The sequence below is a fragment of the Pelecanus crispus genome, chromosome 10 (genome assembly GCF_030463565.1).
Source record: "Pelecanus crispus isolate bPelCri1 chromosome 10, bPelCri1.pri, whole genome shotgun sequence".
Classification (NCBI taxonomy): domain Eukaryota; kingdom Metazoa; phylum Chordata; class Aves; order Pelecaniformes; family Pelecanidae; genus Pelecanus; species Pelecanus crispus.
Window position 1 is genome coordinate 14715933 of NC_134652.1, and position 16436 is coordinate 14732368.

Below are 16436 nucleotides of genomic sequence, written 5' to 3' on the forward strand. Positions count from 1 at the left end.
TTTTCATTTATTGAAAGAATGATTGTCCTATGTTATTGCTGTTCCAAACCCGGCCCGGGATATGAAAGTCCACAAGACTGAAAATAATGATGAAAATCAGGCACTGCACTTAAAAGGTACAACAAATTTAGGGAAACAGCTTGTAGAAGGAGAGCTTCTTGGTGGTGGTAGTTCTGTTACTGACCTTCAGCAGGGACAGGATTTCATCTCTGGGGCTTAACAGAGGCTTAAAATTCAGAAATGCTTGCTACCTTCACTGAAGGTAACCACTTAGAAGGTTTCTGGGAACATGACCTTCATAACCTTACTGTAATCTTTCCATTCCAATATGAACTTAACCAGGAATGACAGAAAGCTGTGAATTGGGAACAGAAGATTAGGGGGTGAGTCTGAATCAGAGTAGCCTTGCTTCACAAGCCTAAACCAGGCACAGGGTCTCTCTCCATTCAGCTGTAACTACAGACGGAACCTGAGTGACTTGCTTCTGTGATGCTAACTTCTAGAAAGCTGAAGTGAAATGCAATGAATCCCCTCTTGTTGTAAGAAGGGAAAATGGGCTGGGTCTTTTTTTTGCTAATAAAATAATATTACTCACTACTGTTTCCAGCTACTGGTGCATGTGCGTGACTTGAGAGAGGGATCGTACCTGCTTCTTTGGAAGCGTTAGCTTTTTTCTGCATTTCTGCCCCTGTTAAGTGGATGTTTTGACTCTTCAGAGAGTTGTATAGAACTGTAGAGCAAGAGCATCATTTTGACAAGTTCTACAAAAGAAGAGTGCGAAGCTTTTTCCCATGCTAGTCCTAAAATGGGTAGGCAGACAACATGCTTAATTTTGAAAAATTTAGAGAATTGTGCTGGAATGATGTGGGTGAAGTTGATGGAGAAAATCTGACATGGGATAATGAAATGAATAAATGAGACAATAGACCTTTGTCCACTGGAATCTGTGAGAAAGCAGAGGAGGGAGGCAAGTTCAGATGCAAAGTTTATGGTAATTTTTTTGCCAGATGAGTGTTCTCCATCCATTTCACCTGCCCTGGAAAGACAAAGCACAGATGGGCCCTGGCAAATGAGTGGGGCAAATGTTCGACCATTTGTTGTTTTGTTTTTGCAGACTGTTTCTGACAGAGCGTGGTGATTTGCATGGCTGAGGAGCAGGTCTGACTTCTGCTGTTTGGATGTGTTGTGATTCCTGCGCTGGGCACAGGAGCAGTGACAGGCAGAAGCCATCTGAGAGATTGTGGGGATACTTGGCAGTAAGGGGAGGTCTGCAGAATGTTCTGTGTCAGGGGCATGAGCCCTCTGCACCCTACAGCATGGGCCTCCCAACCCCTCACGCCTGGGTGATTCTTTGTTGCATTGTACCAGCCTAATGAAAAGCCATGGCAGAGGTAATTAGGCCAGCGTTTTTGCTAAGGCTGCAAGAAACTTTGAAGTTGCAATGAAAAACAGAGGAGTGGGACACACAGGGGAAGATTTCCAGGACTGTTTTCATATGTAAACATGGAAGTGCAGGGTCTGGATGTCCTTACTGGTAACCTGAGTGAGTTACCAAACAAACTGCCTTCTGCCAGTAAATGTGTGCTGCCCACTGGAATTGGTATCTCTGGATGATTTCCCTCTGAACTGTAAGCTTGGAATTAGTTTAGTGTGATTTAAGGTCTTCTGGGCTCATTGGGCCTGGTTTTTTTGATTTGTTTAGGAATTTTTGCCAATGTAAAAGAAAGAGCAACTTCATAGCCTTGCCTTGCCAGGGGCATTTTATTAAGCTTTTGATCTCCTGAACACACCTCTGTTGTGTGCTTGTCCAGTATGCACTGTCCTGTTTTCAAGAAGGACCTCTCAGGTCAGTGGTTCACAAAACCGCTGCTCTCTCCTTATGCAGCCCTCTGGGAACACTGAGGCCAGCATTTGCAGGCTTGCATCTTTGTCCGTGTTGGTCCTAATTGAGGGAAGCATCTTTGTGCAGGGAAGGTCTTAAGATGTGAAGTCCCATTGTCATAAACGCTTACCTGAATTTGTCACATGCCTTCATGCTGTCCCGACTGGAGGTGGATTTAATAGAAGCTTACAGGCTTTTCTGTAGTGAGGCTTGAGTACCCAAATGCACACCATCTAAATAAAAATTAGATGAGTAAGTCACATCAATGCCAGGAAATAGTGGTCATTCTTTTATTAATGTTCACAGTGTGAGAGACCACACTTCAAAAGCTTAATTGCTTCTCTCTTGGTCTCTTAGTCCTGCCTCTCTTTCAAGGTTTAATCCTTGAACCTGTCAAGACATACACAGATGTTTCTGTCTCCATCCGTTGTACAACTAAGCTAGTGCTGATTGAAGATGGAGTAATAGTCCTGGTCAAGAATGAAAGAGTTTAAGTGAAAAACTCTCAAACTTCATCTGTCATTTTTTAGTCTACATTTCAGAATCCTGATGTGTTTAGACCAGCTGCAGTAATGAGAGTTAATTATTTACAGTGCCCCTCAGCACCTGGAGTAGAGCATCTCTTTACATTGCCTTATGGTCCTTCCATGCCAGAGGCCCAGAACTATGTCCCAGTTACTTCCAAAACTCTGTACCCTTTTTTCCTTCTTCCCTCAGCTCTTTATTTATTCCTGCATCTCCCCACTACTTCTCCAGTCTGAGTCACGACCATGTGCTCTTCGTCCATGTCTCTGTCTGACACTGTTTGCCATCCAACCTTCACACTTCAGTGCTTTGGGTTCAAGCCTGGAGTTACTTGAGGCTCTCAACAAAATGGAAATGGAAAGTGTTTTCACGTAGGTGAAACAATTTATTTCCCTGTTCTGAGAAATGAACTATTTTAATTGCACCTTCCCCCTTGCTGGACTCATTGCCATTGCCAAATGTCTGGCACTAATGATTAACATTAATTAAAATGATAAACAATTGAGAGTAGGATACTTAAGATGAAAAGTCAGGGAGTCATAACTGTGCGGTACTGTCAGCTGTCTTTTTGTATTTGTGTGCATAGCTGGGATTAACCCCACTGAACATTAGGGATCCAAGAGTGATATATCTGAACTCCCTCAATGGGATGCGGGGAGAGACAATGATTCACCCCCCCAGAGGTAGACATCCATGGTGGGGTAGACAGCAGCCCCTGAAGGCACTGGTCTTTCTCTAGCGATTAAACAAGTCGATAGACAAGTGTGACCAGTCTCCCATTTCAGATGTATAAAGTTCAGTGGGGTGAATATCATTCTGTCCATATATACACGGACGCCTACACGCACGCTGTATATCCCTACATATACATGTCTGTGTGTCTGTTTTCTATAAATGTATCTGCATAAATGCAACGCACAGCACTCAGTGCATCCTTACAAGTACCTGTATGGTTTTATATCCATGTGCATGTATTTTGTGAAGCCTTTGAGCTGTAATGTGGTCCCACAGAGCTGTCGGCAGCTCACGTAACCTTAAGTGATGAACCCCTGCCTGTGCCTGGTGCTCTGTTTGCTTCAAATGCCGTGTGCGGCGTGCAGCAGCCTGTCTGCAGATGAGCTGGCGCTGTGTGAGTAGCCGGCCATCCCCAGTGCCGAGGGCTGCTTGCTCACGCCCTGCCTGACGTTACAGCTTTCCTAATAGCTGTTCGAATCATACCCTCTGCAAGACTGTCTGAAACCTGTAATATAGAGAGACAGACATCGTTACAAGCTGAAGTAACACATAAAAGCATATCTCCTAAGGAGCGTGTGAGGTCTGAGCAGTGCATGTCCACCTTTGCATTCCGAGCAAGGAAACATGCTATTACTGATAATACTTGGTGGTTGTGCAAGGCTGAATTCTGCTTGCTGGCACTTTTTGTCTCACCTTTCCTGTGCAAATTCCTTGCTGTTTCTGGATGCTTGCTGTTTGTAGCTGTGTGCATTTACCTCTGGTTTCCACATCCCAGCAAGAATGTCACTTCCATGTCCTTTCCATCCTTTCACCATCTGTTTTCCTCTTTTTCTTTACTCTTCTTTCCTCGACCCTTCAGTCTTTCCTTCAGGCTGTTGCAGCTCTGCCCTGGAACTGTCTTGCTGGAAATGCCAGAAACTTGCATTTCCCCCTTGCAGAGTGACAGTGGTGTCCCTCATCTCCTCAATGCACTTTTTGTTCACTCGCTGGAATCGCGTTGGACTTGGCTTGCTCCTCAGTGGACATTGCATGTTTGCTGAAGAGATGTTTGTTTCTCAAAAAAGCATTGCTGCTCCCTCTCCCTGTCCAAAATCAATAGACCAACTCTGCCTGGTTTTACAGCCTTGTTTGCACTTTCTTACCTTTTCTTAGCATTTCTTACCCCTTCTTAAGGTTTTGTTCGTAACAAAAACAAGTAAAAAATGACTGGCTACAGACTTACACCTGATCTACCCGAAAAACATGCAATGGCAAGTTACTATTGGGTGGATTGCATTTCACCTCCATGCACTGGCCTGAAAATTGCAGTACTCTGGGAGGTGATTCAGAAGCAGGAGAGCCTGCCCTGCCCCAGGGCTGCCATGTCCATAGGGTGGGAAGGTGGATGACTGGGTGTGGAAATGGCTTCGGCTGATTTTTATCCACTGCCTGCGAAAGCCTGGAGTCACGGGGGTGCTTTTCGGTTACGCCCCTTCGGCCTGGCAGGACCACAGTGCTCCTGGAGACTTCCAGGTAGGGGACCACTGATTCAGGAGTGTCAGATTTCCTAAAGCTTCTAAAGATCTAAAACACAAATCTCCAGAGCAGCTTGGTAGGATCTATGCTCCTCTATCACTGAAAACCTACTCTGTGCTCCAGCTCAGGATTGACATCTGTAGCCTGGTTTTTGGGAAGGGTGTGAACACCTGTGACCTGTAGGGAAGTGGTGACTCTTTGAGATGGTGTCTGATGCCCAGCACCCCCTGTGATACGTATAACTTGGGTATTTGTGTTTCCTTAGTAATGATACGTATCATTTGCAATGCTTGCTCTTGCCCCATTGACTGCACAAGATCAAGCCCTTTGAGATTTCAAAACACACTGTAGATATTAAATATCTGAGCCTCATAACCTTTCTGTGGATTAGGTAGGTGTTACTGCTCAGCTTTGTAAATGGGTAACTGAAGATATATCCCTGCTGAATTTGGTGGAAAGAGGTTAAGTAACCTGCCCGAACCGAGAAGGGCTTTAGTAATAGAGCCATCACTAAATCTCAGCCCCATCCACTGTTGGTTAGACAGCATTGCTCCTCTGTGTAAATCTGTCTCCTGCTTGAGATGCAGCTGAATAAAACATGCTTTAATGTTGTCTGTGTCCTTGGTAGCCTGTGCTGGCGAGGCATTTTGCTTTCTCTTTCAAAATGCCGTGATTGTTACTATTCCTGGGCAGTTCCTGACTTCCCAGTGTTTGTCTTGATTTGCCAGCTGGATGCATGCGTTTATGCATGCTAGGAATAAGGGCAGAGAGCTCACATCTTTGTTACGCTTTTAGGCAAGATGGCAAGACTGAGTGGATAGCGGTGGGGACCCGGGCATTCTCCATTCAATGCAAACTTAACATGCATTAGTGCAGCAACCAGCAGTGCTCTGTACACATGCCCCGGCACTTGGACCTGCCAGGCTCTTTCCAGGCTTCAGCATCTGATGCTGCTTCTTTATTGCAAGTATCTTTCTCTGCTCTGGAGTGCAGTTGCACATGACCAAAGGCCAGTGCCTCATTCTTCACAGGCCTGCTGATACCAAACGGATTTTCCTTGTGTTTTTATAACATCACTCCACCAGAGAAAGGAGAGCTCTGGGTCTGGAAGCACTTGGCTTTGAATTTCAGACCACCTCAAACAAGACCCCATCATGTAATACTGGAGACCTGCAGTTTCAGAGCAGGATTTTTTCATTTTTCAGCTGTTTTCCTTCACAACCCCAAGCAGGAGTGGTCTTGGAAACAAATCTGGTAATTTCTAAAGCCTGGTTAAAAACAGCCATGAGGGTAACCAACTGCCCTGTCCTGCCTTCATGCTTTGACTGGGCCTTCTGGTATGTCTGAGCAAGATCAATCAGATGTCTAATGGGTTAGTATAACCAGTTCACCCTAATGCACCTTCATTTAGCTCTGGTGCAGTTTTTCATCCGTCTTTCAAGATTGTTTGTCCTACTTTCAACTAGCAGAAGAGCCAGACAATCTCATTTTGCCAAACAGGTTTACAGCACCTCTAAGAAGCTTGGTCTATATTTAACCTATGGCCTGTTTTCAACGTGACTTAGCACAGGAGGAGGTGAACTCCAGCCTCTTTTCCTCTCCTGCTGGTCATTTCTGGAGGAAATCTCAGAGTCATGTCACTTAGAGCTGCTGTCCCATCTCTGTGGGCTGGGGACAGCTCTTTGGCCTCTTCTTGCACTATCAAGCTCTAGCTTCTGAACAGGAAATTCATAGCACATTTCTGCCTTGTGTGCTTGTCTCATTGGTTTGAAGTCTCGCTTTCCAGTACGCTTCAACATAATGTGGTTGCTTCCCAAATTGTACTTAACTATTACTGGATGCGACAAGTGCTGTGTACCTGTGCTTTGCAGAGCGTATGGACATTGTTAGCCAGGATGTGCTGCGAAGCCTCCTTCATGCAGAAATAGCCTCTCTGCCTTTGATTTGCAGACACTTAATCAAACTTCCTTTCCTGTTAATTTAGGAGCAAATTGTTGTTTGGTTTGGTTTGTTTTTTTTTCTTTAGCAAACTTGACAGTGCTTAATGGAAAGCTTTATGGACCATATTAATCCGTTGTATTAGTGGGTGTTGAGTCTGTAGATTTTCACTGCTTGAATTTGTGTGCATTGACATGAAGCCTGTAAGCCCTAACTGCATTGTTTGATGTGCTGTGCAAACACGTCATGGAGACTGTCCCAGCCACAGAGCACTTATCTATTCAGTCTTATGGTTTTGCACATGTGGACCAAATTCTGCTTTTGTACACATGGCAAAAAAATGTCATTGGCTGATTCTAAGAGCCATTGCTTATCTCAGTTCATTGCATCCTACTTGACATTTGCAGTCAAGATCAAGACATCCTATTTCCTTTCTTCTAAGTAAGTAGCCAGGCGTGATGCTTTCCTTTTGTATTCCCTTCCCCCTGCCAGGACTGTTTTGCCTCCTCTTGCTTGGTAGTTTAGATGTTTGAGGCCATGTTTTGAAGTTGACTTTTCTAAGTGCTTCTCCCTCCCTGTTTTGTTTTGCAGGCACTGGTTCGGCTTCCTCCTCACATTTCACAGTGCGATGAAGTCTTCAGGTTCTTCGAGGCTCGCCCAGAAGACCTTAATCCTCCAAAAGAGTAAGTGTTGCGATGGATTTCCAGTGCTGCTCAGTTCATTTTGATTAGCTGGAAGGAAGAGGTCATTTGGGTTTATTACCGCTGTAGGTGTGGGAACAGATTTTGTAGCTTTCAAGCATTACCTGGAAAATGCCCAGCAATTACGTACAATGTACCTCAGGTGTGTGGAGGACAGGGGAGTCAAGCAACCCTCAGACACGATTTTCAGCCATTCTCCCCTCACCTTTGCATTGTTTCTTGCTGATGGTTCTAATGAGGGAACCTCCCCTGGCTTGTGGGCTTTACCTGATAATTATCACTAAAGAGTCATTTAGTTCCCAAAAGCATTGGCTCAGCAGCAGGGGGAAATCCTGCCAGTAAGCACTTGGTTCATCATTACCAGCTGCTTCTTTAAATGTACTCCTGCCCAGAGATACTTAGTTATTTGAAGGGAGCAAGATTGTGGTCCAGATCTAAAATAGTCTCTGGAGAGTCTATTCTTTCTAAGCAGGAAGCCAAGAAAAGGTTGGGAAAAGAGTTCCCACTGAACATGAAACAGAATCACAGCCTTTACCTTGGAGCAGACAGGCTGATTCATGCTGATGCAATCAGGGTTCAGATGACTAATTTATCCAGGGAAAGCGTTGGCTGGAGAATATTTACAAGCAACTGTGTGGCCTTGCCTGATACTTCCTTTTTTCCTTCGTACTGAACAGGGTATATTTTACTGTGCTCCGCAATAAGATTTTGACTTGGTCCCATTGTGTTTTGTGATGCTTTGTTGCACGATTTGAACTTAATTGCAGGCTGTGTTACTGTAATTTGCTTTCTTCAGTGTTTGCACAGCCCATTGGGTAAGGGGAAATGGATGGAAAGTGTTTGGGTTTTGGGCACTTCAGCACATGCAAACCTGTAGTTAGCGGAAGGATTTGTATTGGCTACAGCTGTCTGTTCCTGTGCTGGTGTAGAGGAGAGGACCTCTGCAGTTTGATTTCCCAAAGTTTGTCTCTTGCACATACAAGGTTTTATACAGGGGGACGTATTAGCATTTGTACTAAAGAAAACACTGCTAGCATAGCTGAGAGAGAAGTCTTTTTTGGTTTTTGAATGAGAAAAACAGCAGTTTTTAAATCAAAGGTCTGGAAAAAGAGCTGCTTTTTTTTTTTTTTTTGCCTAGCCAGCCTTGTTTTAGGAAAATAAATATGGGGTGAATAAATACAGTTGCATGTTCATTGTTAAACACATATTGCAAACTTAGAAACCATTGTAGCAGGATATGCCTACACTCCGAGACCTGCTGACCATCACAGTTTCCATTTAGGGTCTGTGAGAAGGTTTGCAAAGGTTGCTTGATCCCACAACATCCCTCTGATGCAAGAAGATGTCCCCATGTGCCAGGCAGAAACAGACACCCAGAAGAGGAGCGAGGTCCCCAGGGTTATGGGAGAGTTCACCTGGAGGATCTCAAATGGATCTTGGGAATCTGCTTTAAATACTGTTTAACACTCCTGTCTGCTTTCTGTACTGATACGGACCCTACAGCATTAGGCCTGAGTAAAATAAGAGGCAGGATTGGACCTCTGCAAGGCAGGGAGTGGGGACCAAGGCCCACCCCCAGGCTGGCACTAGCCATTATGGCTTGCTTTCTCTTTTCCCTCCTCCAAGCTGTTGGGGCCTTTCGCTGAGCTCCCTGTTCGACAGCCTTGCAGCAATTTTCAGGTTATCCATTCGCTCCCCCCGCCCCAGAAAAACAAAGACGACTAAATTTTCTCAGCCCAAGCCTTGCATCTTATTCCAACCTAGTAATAAGTGTGATTTACTTCCCTGGAAAATGCAGAGCAATAACCTCATTAAATCTCACTTCACTAATGTCTGCAAGACATTAATCTAGCTGGGTTTATACAAATCCTACCTCATCTTCTGTAAGCAAACAGATCTTAGGGAAGGTGTCTAAGGTTTCTGCAGGGAGCTCTTCACAAAAGATGTATTGTTGAAACTGAAGATTAGTCTCTACAAAAAGATGATGTAAAAGCCAACAGAAACATCTTAGTGTTTTTCTTCTGTGAACTGAGGGGGAAGGGAGGAGATGTGGGGCTTACTGGACCACTGTGTAGGCCCCAGGGGAAGGACACCTCCGGGGTGATTCGCAGCCTCAGCAGTCACTGCAGGAAGGAGCACGATCCGCCAGAGAAAACCCCGATTTATTCCCTCATTCTGCTATTCTGGCAACCCCTCCAGAAACAGTGAGCCAGTGGTGCCCAAGCCCTGTGAATTCAGTCTTCCCTGGACCTCAAGGTCCATCATTCATCTCACTGGGGGTGGTAGGGGTGCAGCCTGGGGGCAGCATCTAGACTACCCTAATTATTTTATCTATTTCTTCAGCTGCCTCTTTTAGCCCTCAGCGCAGAGGTGGTTCGTGCACTGATATATCAACATAAACATGACATTCAGCTGGCTGGGTTACAGGAGAACAAATATTGCCAAGCAAGGGACTGAGCCACCAAGGGATGGCAGAATGGAGTTGCTTGTGCCACCTTCATGTCTTCTCTCTGTGCGCAATGAGATGGTCTTTAGTTTCACGATCACCTGCTCTGTTTTTCTGCAGCAGCTCAGCCTCATAAGATAAAGCCCAACCTGGAGTTTAATTAACTAATTTTTAGGAGTGTAGCCTTAATCCTGTGGGCATATGGGTTGTTGAGCCCAGAGAGTCCATTGAGTTATTGCATGTCTGCAGAGCAGTGACTGAGCACATGCTCCCAGCCAGAAAAACATGGAAACCTGAACTTTGAGGGAGGAGGCACAAAAAAGTCTGGGCAGCTGGGATGTGAGGAGAGGTATCCACATGCCCTTAATTGCTGAGCCATGTCTTGCGATGATGCACATGCAGTAATTTATGTATTACTGCAGTAATTCAGCTGCGAAGCTGCGCCCTTCACTTCTGTTCCTGTTGTCCTAAAAGAAACCATCATTTCCCTGTAGTCCCTTAGGCACTTTTACAAATGTGTTCCCAGCTTCTTCCTTCTAACCCTTCATCTGCCCTACCCTTGCCTCCTCCCTGCTTCTGTGTGCTGTCCTCTCCGGGTTATGCAGTGTTTGGCTTGCAGGCTGCTCCCTGCAGAGTCATTTCCTACTGCTGCTGTGCTCCGATTGCCCACAGTGCTGAGCGGCACGCAATCCAGTTATAATAAAAGCTGGACTTTCCCAACGCTGTTATAATCCGGCCAATTTGTTCGGTTGGATTTGCAGCTTAGGTTTTCTGTTTCCTGTTTTGGTGATGGTCCAGGCTTTTGAGCCCTGTGACAATAGGCAGAAGGTATTCCTTTCAGCCCCATTAAACCTCTTCTGGGTACAGCAGCTTACAGGCAGATAGCTGGAGAGATGTCTCAAGAAATCAGAGTGTTTGAACCAGCTGACAGTCTCCTCTGAGTCTGCTCCTGCCGGTGGAGCTAGCTCCAGGTCCGATAGCTCCCAACAGCAGGTTTCCTTCATGCTGCATGGGAGAGACCTTAGGAGGACACTAAATCCCTCCGCAAGATAGTCTGGGAGCTCTCTCAGACCGTTTCACGTGGGGAAAGCATGGCCTTCGCAAAGGAGCCCGCACGCGTTGGGAGCACTGGTGTGCAAGGCAGGGTTCGGCACTCCAGTGCCGGTGTTCCCAGGGCAGCCGCTTCTGCTGCTCTCACTCCACTCCACTGATTAGCTGCAGAGAGAGCAAGCTTGAAACCATCAACTCTGGCACAGGAGGAGCAGTTTTTAACTGCTTATGTTTGTAATATGTGGGATTTTAGCGTTTGAGCAAGCGCATATGTATATAGGCTAATGGCTGGGCTTGTGTCTTTTACCATGCCCATGTAAGGACCAAATCCTGCATTGCTGTGGGAAAAGATACTGTAAGGTAAGAAGGAAGTGCATTTTTATTTATCCATTATTCTAAGTTAAAACACCGTGTCACTGAAAGCCATGCATTTACTGGATACTTCTGGTAATAATTATAATTACTGATAACTAAGCCAGAGGTGGATTAATTTCAGACTTCTACTGGGGATTTAAATTCAAGGCTGAGGTCAGGCCAGGGCTCATAGTCAACAAACAAAATCTCAGAAACCATTTTTTTAATGATTCTTTTTTACTAGAAATAACAGAAATACCCAAAGAGTAGGATTAATCAATTAGACATTGCATATAGTCCACTGCTTTTAGGGCTTTTTTGTAGTTAGGTTCAAAATATCACAGCTGGACCACTCATGTGAGAGTTGCTTTTTCTTTCTGGGTCTGCATCCAGTCTAAAAAGCAGACCAAGAGGCAAGGATTCCGGTTCTCCAGTACTCCCCCTGCAGAAATGCATGCAGGCTCAAATGAGATTTCTGTTTAAACCACCACTAATAATATTAACAAGTGAATTTAACGCAGTGTTAAGTATCTGAGAATATTTTTCCCGTAAGAATCACAAAGCAGTTTTCAAACAATATGCAAATCCAGGAAAACTAGGGAACTTATTAGGTATGCAACATAATATTATGAGGATTGATGCAGAAAATGGACTTAATGCTGAAGGTGCCTTTACTGAAGAACAGAAATGCTTTATTGTGGTCTGTAGCCCTGAGCTTTACTGATTGTATCTGTATCACATAAGTACTGGTGTAACACTCAGATACTCAGATGCCAGGCAGCCACTGTAAAATGGAAGCTGGATTCTCCCTTTATTCTTCACGTACTACAAATTTCTGATAAGGAAAATGGAAAGAAGTTGCCAGGGTAATGCAGTGACCATGTTAAGGAAGCATGCTTTAGTTTATGAGTCTACTTGTGCTAAAGCACAGTTCCCTATACGCTTTTTTCTATTCATAAACATGACTGTGTTTACATATGACTATTTCTGTTTCCCAAATGTACTCTGATCTGCCCTGTAATTCAGTTACCTAGTGGTAAAATATCTGTAAAATATCTATATTTATTCTGATTTGTTTGATATTATGCAAATATTTTGTCTTATATTTCATCCCTTACACTTATTCTCTTATATTTCTCTTGTATTTCATCCCTTTAGAATTGTGTTTCCCAACACATTTGATAGTTGAGTCTCGAGCAGATGTGCTATGAGGAAAGCTGTCATTCTTTTTTTGTGGTTGCTCTTACTTACAGAATTTACAGTACAGATAATTTTCACATCGTTAGGAGTGTGTTCAACCCCATTTTATGAGAATTGGTGTTACAGTCTGCACTTGACAATGGTATTGCGACTGCTCAATGCGTGCATATTATTAGGGAAATTCATTCCACTTAAGAGATGCAGAATGGAAATTAATTTCCCTAAGAAATGCAAAATCAGAAAAAGATGGAAGTTTTATTTTTATGTGATTTATCAGCTGGGAAGTAAATTGTAAAACACGGAGCAGGAAAAGCTCTGAATAAAGATGGCGGCAGGATAAGGCAGTTAAGTCCCACTGTTCGGAAGGGAAGAAAAAGTTAATATTTTCAAAGAATGACTTAATCGCCTCCACTGAGATTTAGGTAGCTAAGGATGCAATAACCTGTTAGGGCTGAGTTTGCCAAGAGCCTTGCTTGTCTACTCCTAATTAGTCATCCGGCTCTCACTGATTTCATTGGGAATTAGGTGCCATGGCTCTTTGAGCATCTGAGGGTAGCAGAGTACCTGTGTTTAGTTCTTCAAATGTGCCTGTTTTAGGGCTGTATTTACTACAAATATTTGGCCTCAGCACCTAAATTTGTTGTGAAAATGGTTTTTCCGCTTCTAAATCACAGAAGTGCTTTACAGTGTCCTGCGCATAGTGAGGGACTGTCATAAGTCTGTGGCTGAGAGGTCAGGCAGCCTTGTGCCCCAGAAATAGAGGAGTGAGGTGTGGCTGGTTCCCAGTTGTGCCCCTCTGACCCGGAGAGCCGGGGCTCAGTCTCTGCGACCCGGACATTGTCAGATGGGGCTCTAGATACCCCGACAGTGTACGCTGCCTTTCATCACTGCGTATTATCATGATCTTTGGGAAGGTCTCGCTTGGAGATTGTAATCTTAAGTAAACTAAGCCAGTGCAGGGATGGAGGAGCCTCTAGGAATGGAAGAAAAGGAAATAACAGATGCATTACTAGTCCTCGTCTTTAGTTTCACATGGGACTTTCCCTTTTGTTTGCAACGTAGAAACGATTTGGGCTGGAATATCAAATGGAGGATATTGAAATTTGCTACTGGCTGCAGCATCAGTGATACCAGCAAATAACTCAGCCTTCCTGATAGAAGATTTGAATCTTTTTGCTACTCATCCAGAAAATGAAAAAACAAATTATTTGTAGATATATGTAGATAAATATCAAATAATAAACCTGGGGGAAAACAGAAAGCATGTTAAATGAAATAGGTTCAGCAACCACAAAAAAAAAAAAAAAAAAACCAAGAATAGCAGTTGGAACAGCATACGTTACTGCTGTTACTGTACAGCAAGAGCTTTTATTCCTTGCCTTGAATGTCACATTTGGGTTTGCTTGTGCTTTGTAGGTCTGACTGTGAAAGGACATGGGGCTGAGAGGAGCAAAGATACTTTAATGTACTGACACTTGGCACTGGCAGACAAGTGTACAGAAATAGCTTTTGCCTGGATTGGTTATGAGCGTGCTGCAGGGTCTAAAAGCAGCATGCTGTCACGAGCACAGGATGGATTAAGAATAACCAGATTTATCCAAAATCCATCAGAATGTGACCAAGATCAGAGCCTTGCCGCATGCTGCTGCTTCAGCAGTGGCACTGGACACTGCCTTGCTGGGACGAAACACAACAGTAGTGTCATTGCTAGTAAAAGTTTACTGTTTGTGAGCACAAATTCAAGACAATTTTTTTTTCTTTCTCCGTAGAAGAGTTGGGACTGAAGAGGTGTTTTGAAATGTGGAGATATGGCCTTTAGAAAAAATAAATGCCAGGCCTGTTGACTCAAGGGCCTTTTCCTGTCCAGTAATTTTTGTTCGTATCCTAAAGGAACAATCACGGCTGATAATTTGCCAGGGCCTATTTTGTAGATTAGAAAGTAATAGTTTGCTTAATGTTTAACTTAACCCATAAAATACCTTCCTTCCGGAGAATAGAAGTTTAGTGTTTAATGCAGGGGATTGAGAAATCTGCTCCTTACTGTCTCATTGATTTATTGTGTGATGTTGGAAGGGCATCTCACATCTCCTGGCTGTATCTGCAGTATGATTGCAGATATACGGTTTCAGAGATTTGCTAAGAGGATTTGATTCTGGTAAAGAAACCTCGTTCCTTCCATAATACAACTCCAGAAATGACCAGTTAGCAAAATAGTTTTTTTTTTTAAAATCATCAGTCAATGTTGGAAGAAACATTACTCCCAAAATCTGTCAGGAAAGCCTGTTCTGCTGGTGCTTCTATATGCAAAACCAGTTAGGGAGCCAAAAGAACAAATTTATTCATCTGGCAGTGGGGGAAACCTGGGCTAATGAGGCAGGATTGGAGCAGAACCAAAATAACTGGATTCAGAGGTTGTCAAGCTTGTTGTGAAGGATTTGGGGCACCCGTTATCCTTGAGCCCTCACTTTTAGAAATGTTTGGCTCAGTGGCAAAGGATCTTCTGAAAGTCTCTGTTTAAAGACTGGTGATGCTTGGTTTGACACCCCACAATAGGGGCAGCCCATAGGGTTGAATTGCCCATGCTGTTAAACACAAAAGAGATCTTTAGGTCCACACAGAAGAGAAGCGTCCGGTCCTGCTGTGCTTTGTGGATAAGCCTGGAACTGAGGAGAGGAAGAGGGATGGGGACTTCTCTTCTTATCTGGATTTCTCGTTCTGGTGAACCCCTGCTAGCCGGTTAATTGCACGCACTGAGGTATCTGTCACCGTTGACTCATGACCTGCCAGGCAGGAGGAGACGGGGTGGAGTTTTCTTTTCACTAACATGGCAGAAATTAATATAGCCTGTCTTGTCCTCTGTGTGTCACGTCTCTGAAAAACAAGAATGGGCAGCTTATGTTACAAATATAATTATATCATGGAGAAGAATCCAGCTTGTCATTGCTATGTCTATATTTAATATGGTCGCACTATTGTTTAATGAAGATGTTTTTCCACTCTGAAGAGGAGGGCACTAGGGACAGACGTGCTCAATGGGGTGTTTGCTGCCAGGGTGATAAATTATCCCCCAGTGGCGCCTGGGGTCAGAAGGGACTTTTCAGTGCTCTGCACTTCCTATTGTTGATCGCTATGTAATTTTGACATTGCTTATCTAGACAGTCCCTTTATTTTTAACGCTGTTGAGTGTCAGTAGCCTCGCTGGTTATAAAAAGAGCGTTTTTCTCATGTACATGTGCCTAGTGCAACCCTATATGCGACTCTGAACTGGTTGGGGGCAATGTAAGACATCCCGTTACATTTGACAGGGTTTTATCAGGCTGTGCTATATGTTACAAGGGAAGGCATTGCTTAAAATGTGTTTTAACACTGTTGACTACAGGCCAGGTGGAGTTGACATCTCATATTTATTTAAGGTGGAGCATTTCTGTCTTAAATGCCAGGAAGTAGAGGTGATGTTCCTCGGTAAACAGGACTTTGAACTCTGAGAGTGTCTGGTACTGCCCTTAGCATCCAGCAGTTGCCACTGAAGAGAGAGGAGGAAGCGTTAGCAATCAAAGAGTGCTGAACAACAGGTAAGGCAAGTCAGGTCTCTGGGGAGAGCCACCGCCTCCTGCTTTGAGTTAGGAGGAGAGCTGGGCTTCCTTTCTGGCTTGGCTCTGTCATAACAGTGTGTTGGACAATTATTGTTTGGTGCACCTGGCTTCACCTGTTCACCCCATGCCACCAAAGGATTTGGGCTGGAAATCCATGTCATTACGTACACGGGGCTTGGCGTTTCATGTCCACAGAGTTTTACATTCAGCTCCCAATGCTGTTGCTGTTTAAAATCTTGCTTGTAGCAAGCCTGGAAAGAAAAAACATTTGTGGCAGCAGGGAACCGTCCCCTGGAGTGCTGCACACGTCCAGGATGATCTGTTTTGCTCTGTCCTTCTGTCTCTTGAGGAATGGGGTGCCACCTTTAGGACTTAGGATGTATAAAAAATACTAGACCTCAAGTGGTTCTGGCTGTAGGAGACACAGTGATCTATTGGTAGATTCATTTCCACCCTTTCCATCTTCTTGACTGGTCTGCAGCTGACTGTCTTTCATG

At 44.2% G+C, this 16436-nt stretch overlaps 1 protein-coding gene across 2 annotated transcripts in view; it reads left to right on the forward strand.

Annotated features, from left to right (window-relative positions):
* The window catches only part of SH3PXD2A (SH3 and PX domains 2A), a 261363-nt gene that overhangs the window by 113901 nt on the left and 131026 nt on the right, over positions 1-16436 (forward strand). For both annotated transcript variants that reach the window (XM_075717611.1, XM_075717612.1), the window contains exon 5: positions 7187-7278. In XM_075717611.1, coding sequence (XP_075573726.1) covers positions 7187-7278 — 92 coding nt within the window. The remainder of the gene's footprint in view (positions 1-7186; positions 7279-16436) is intronic.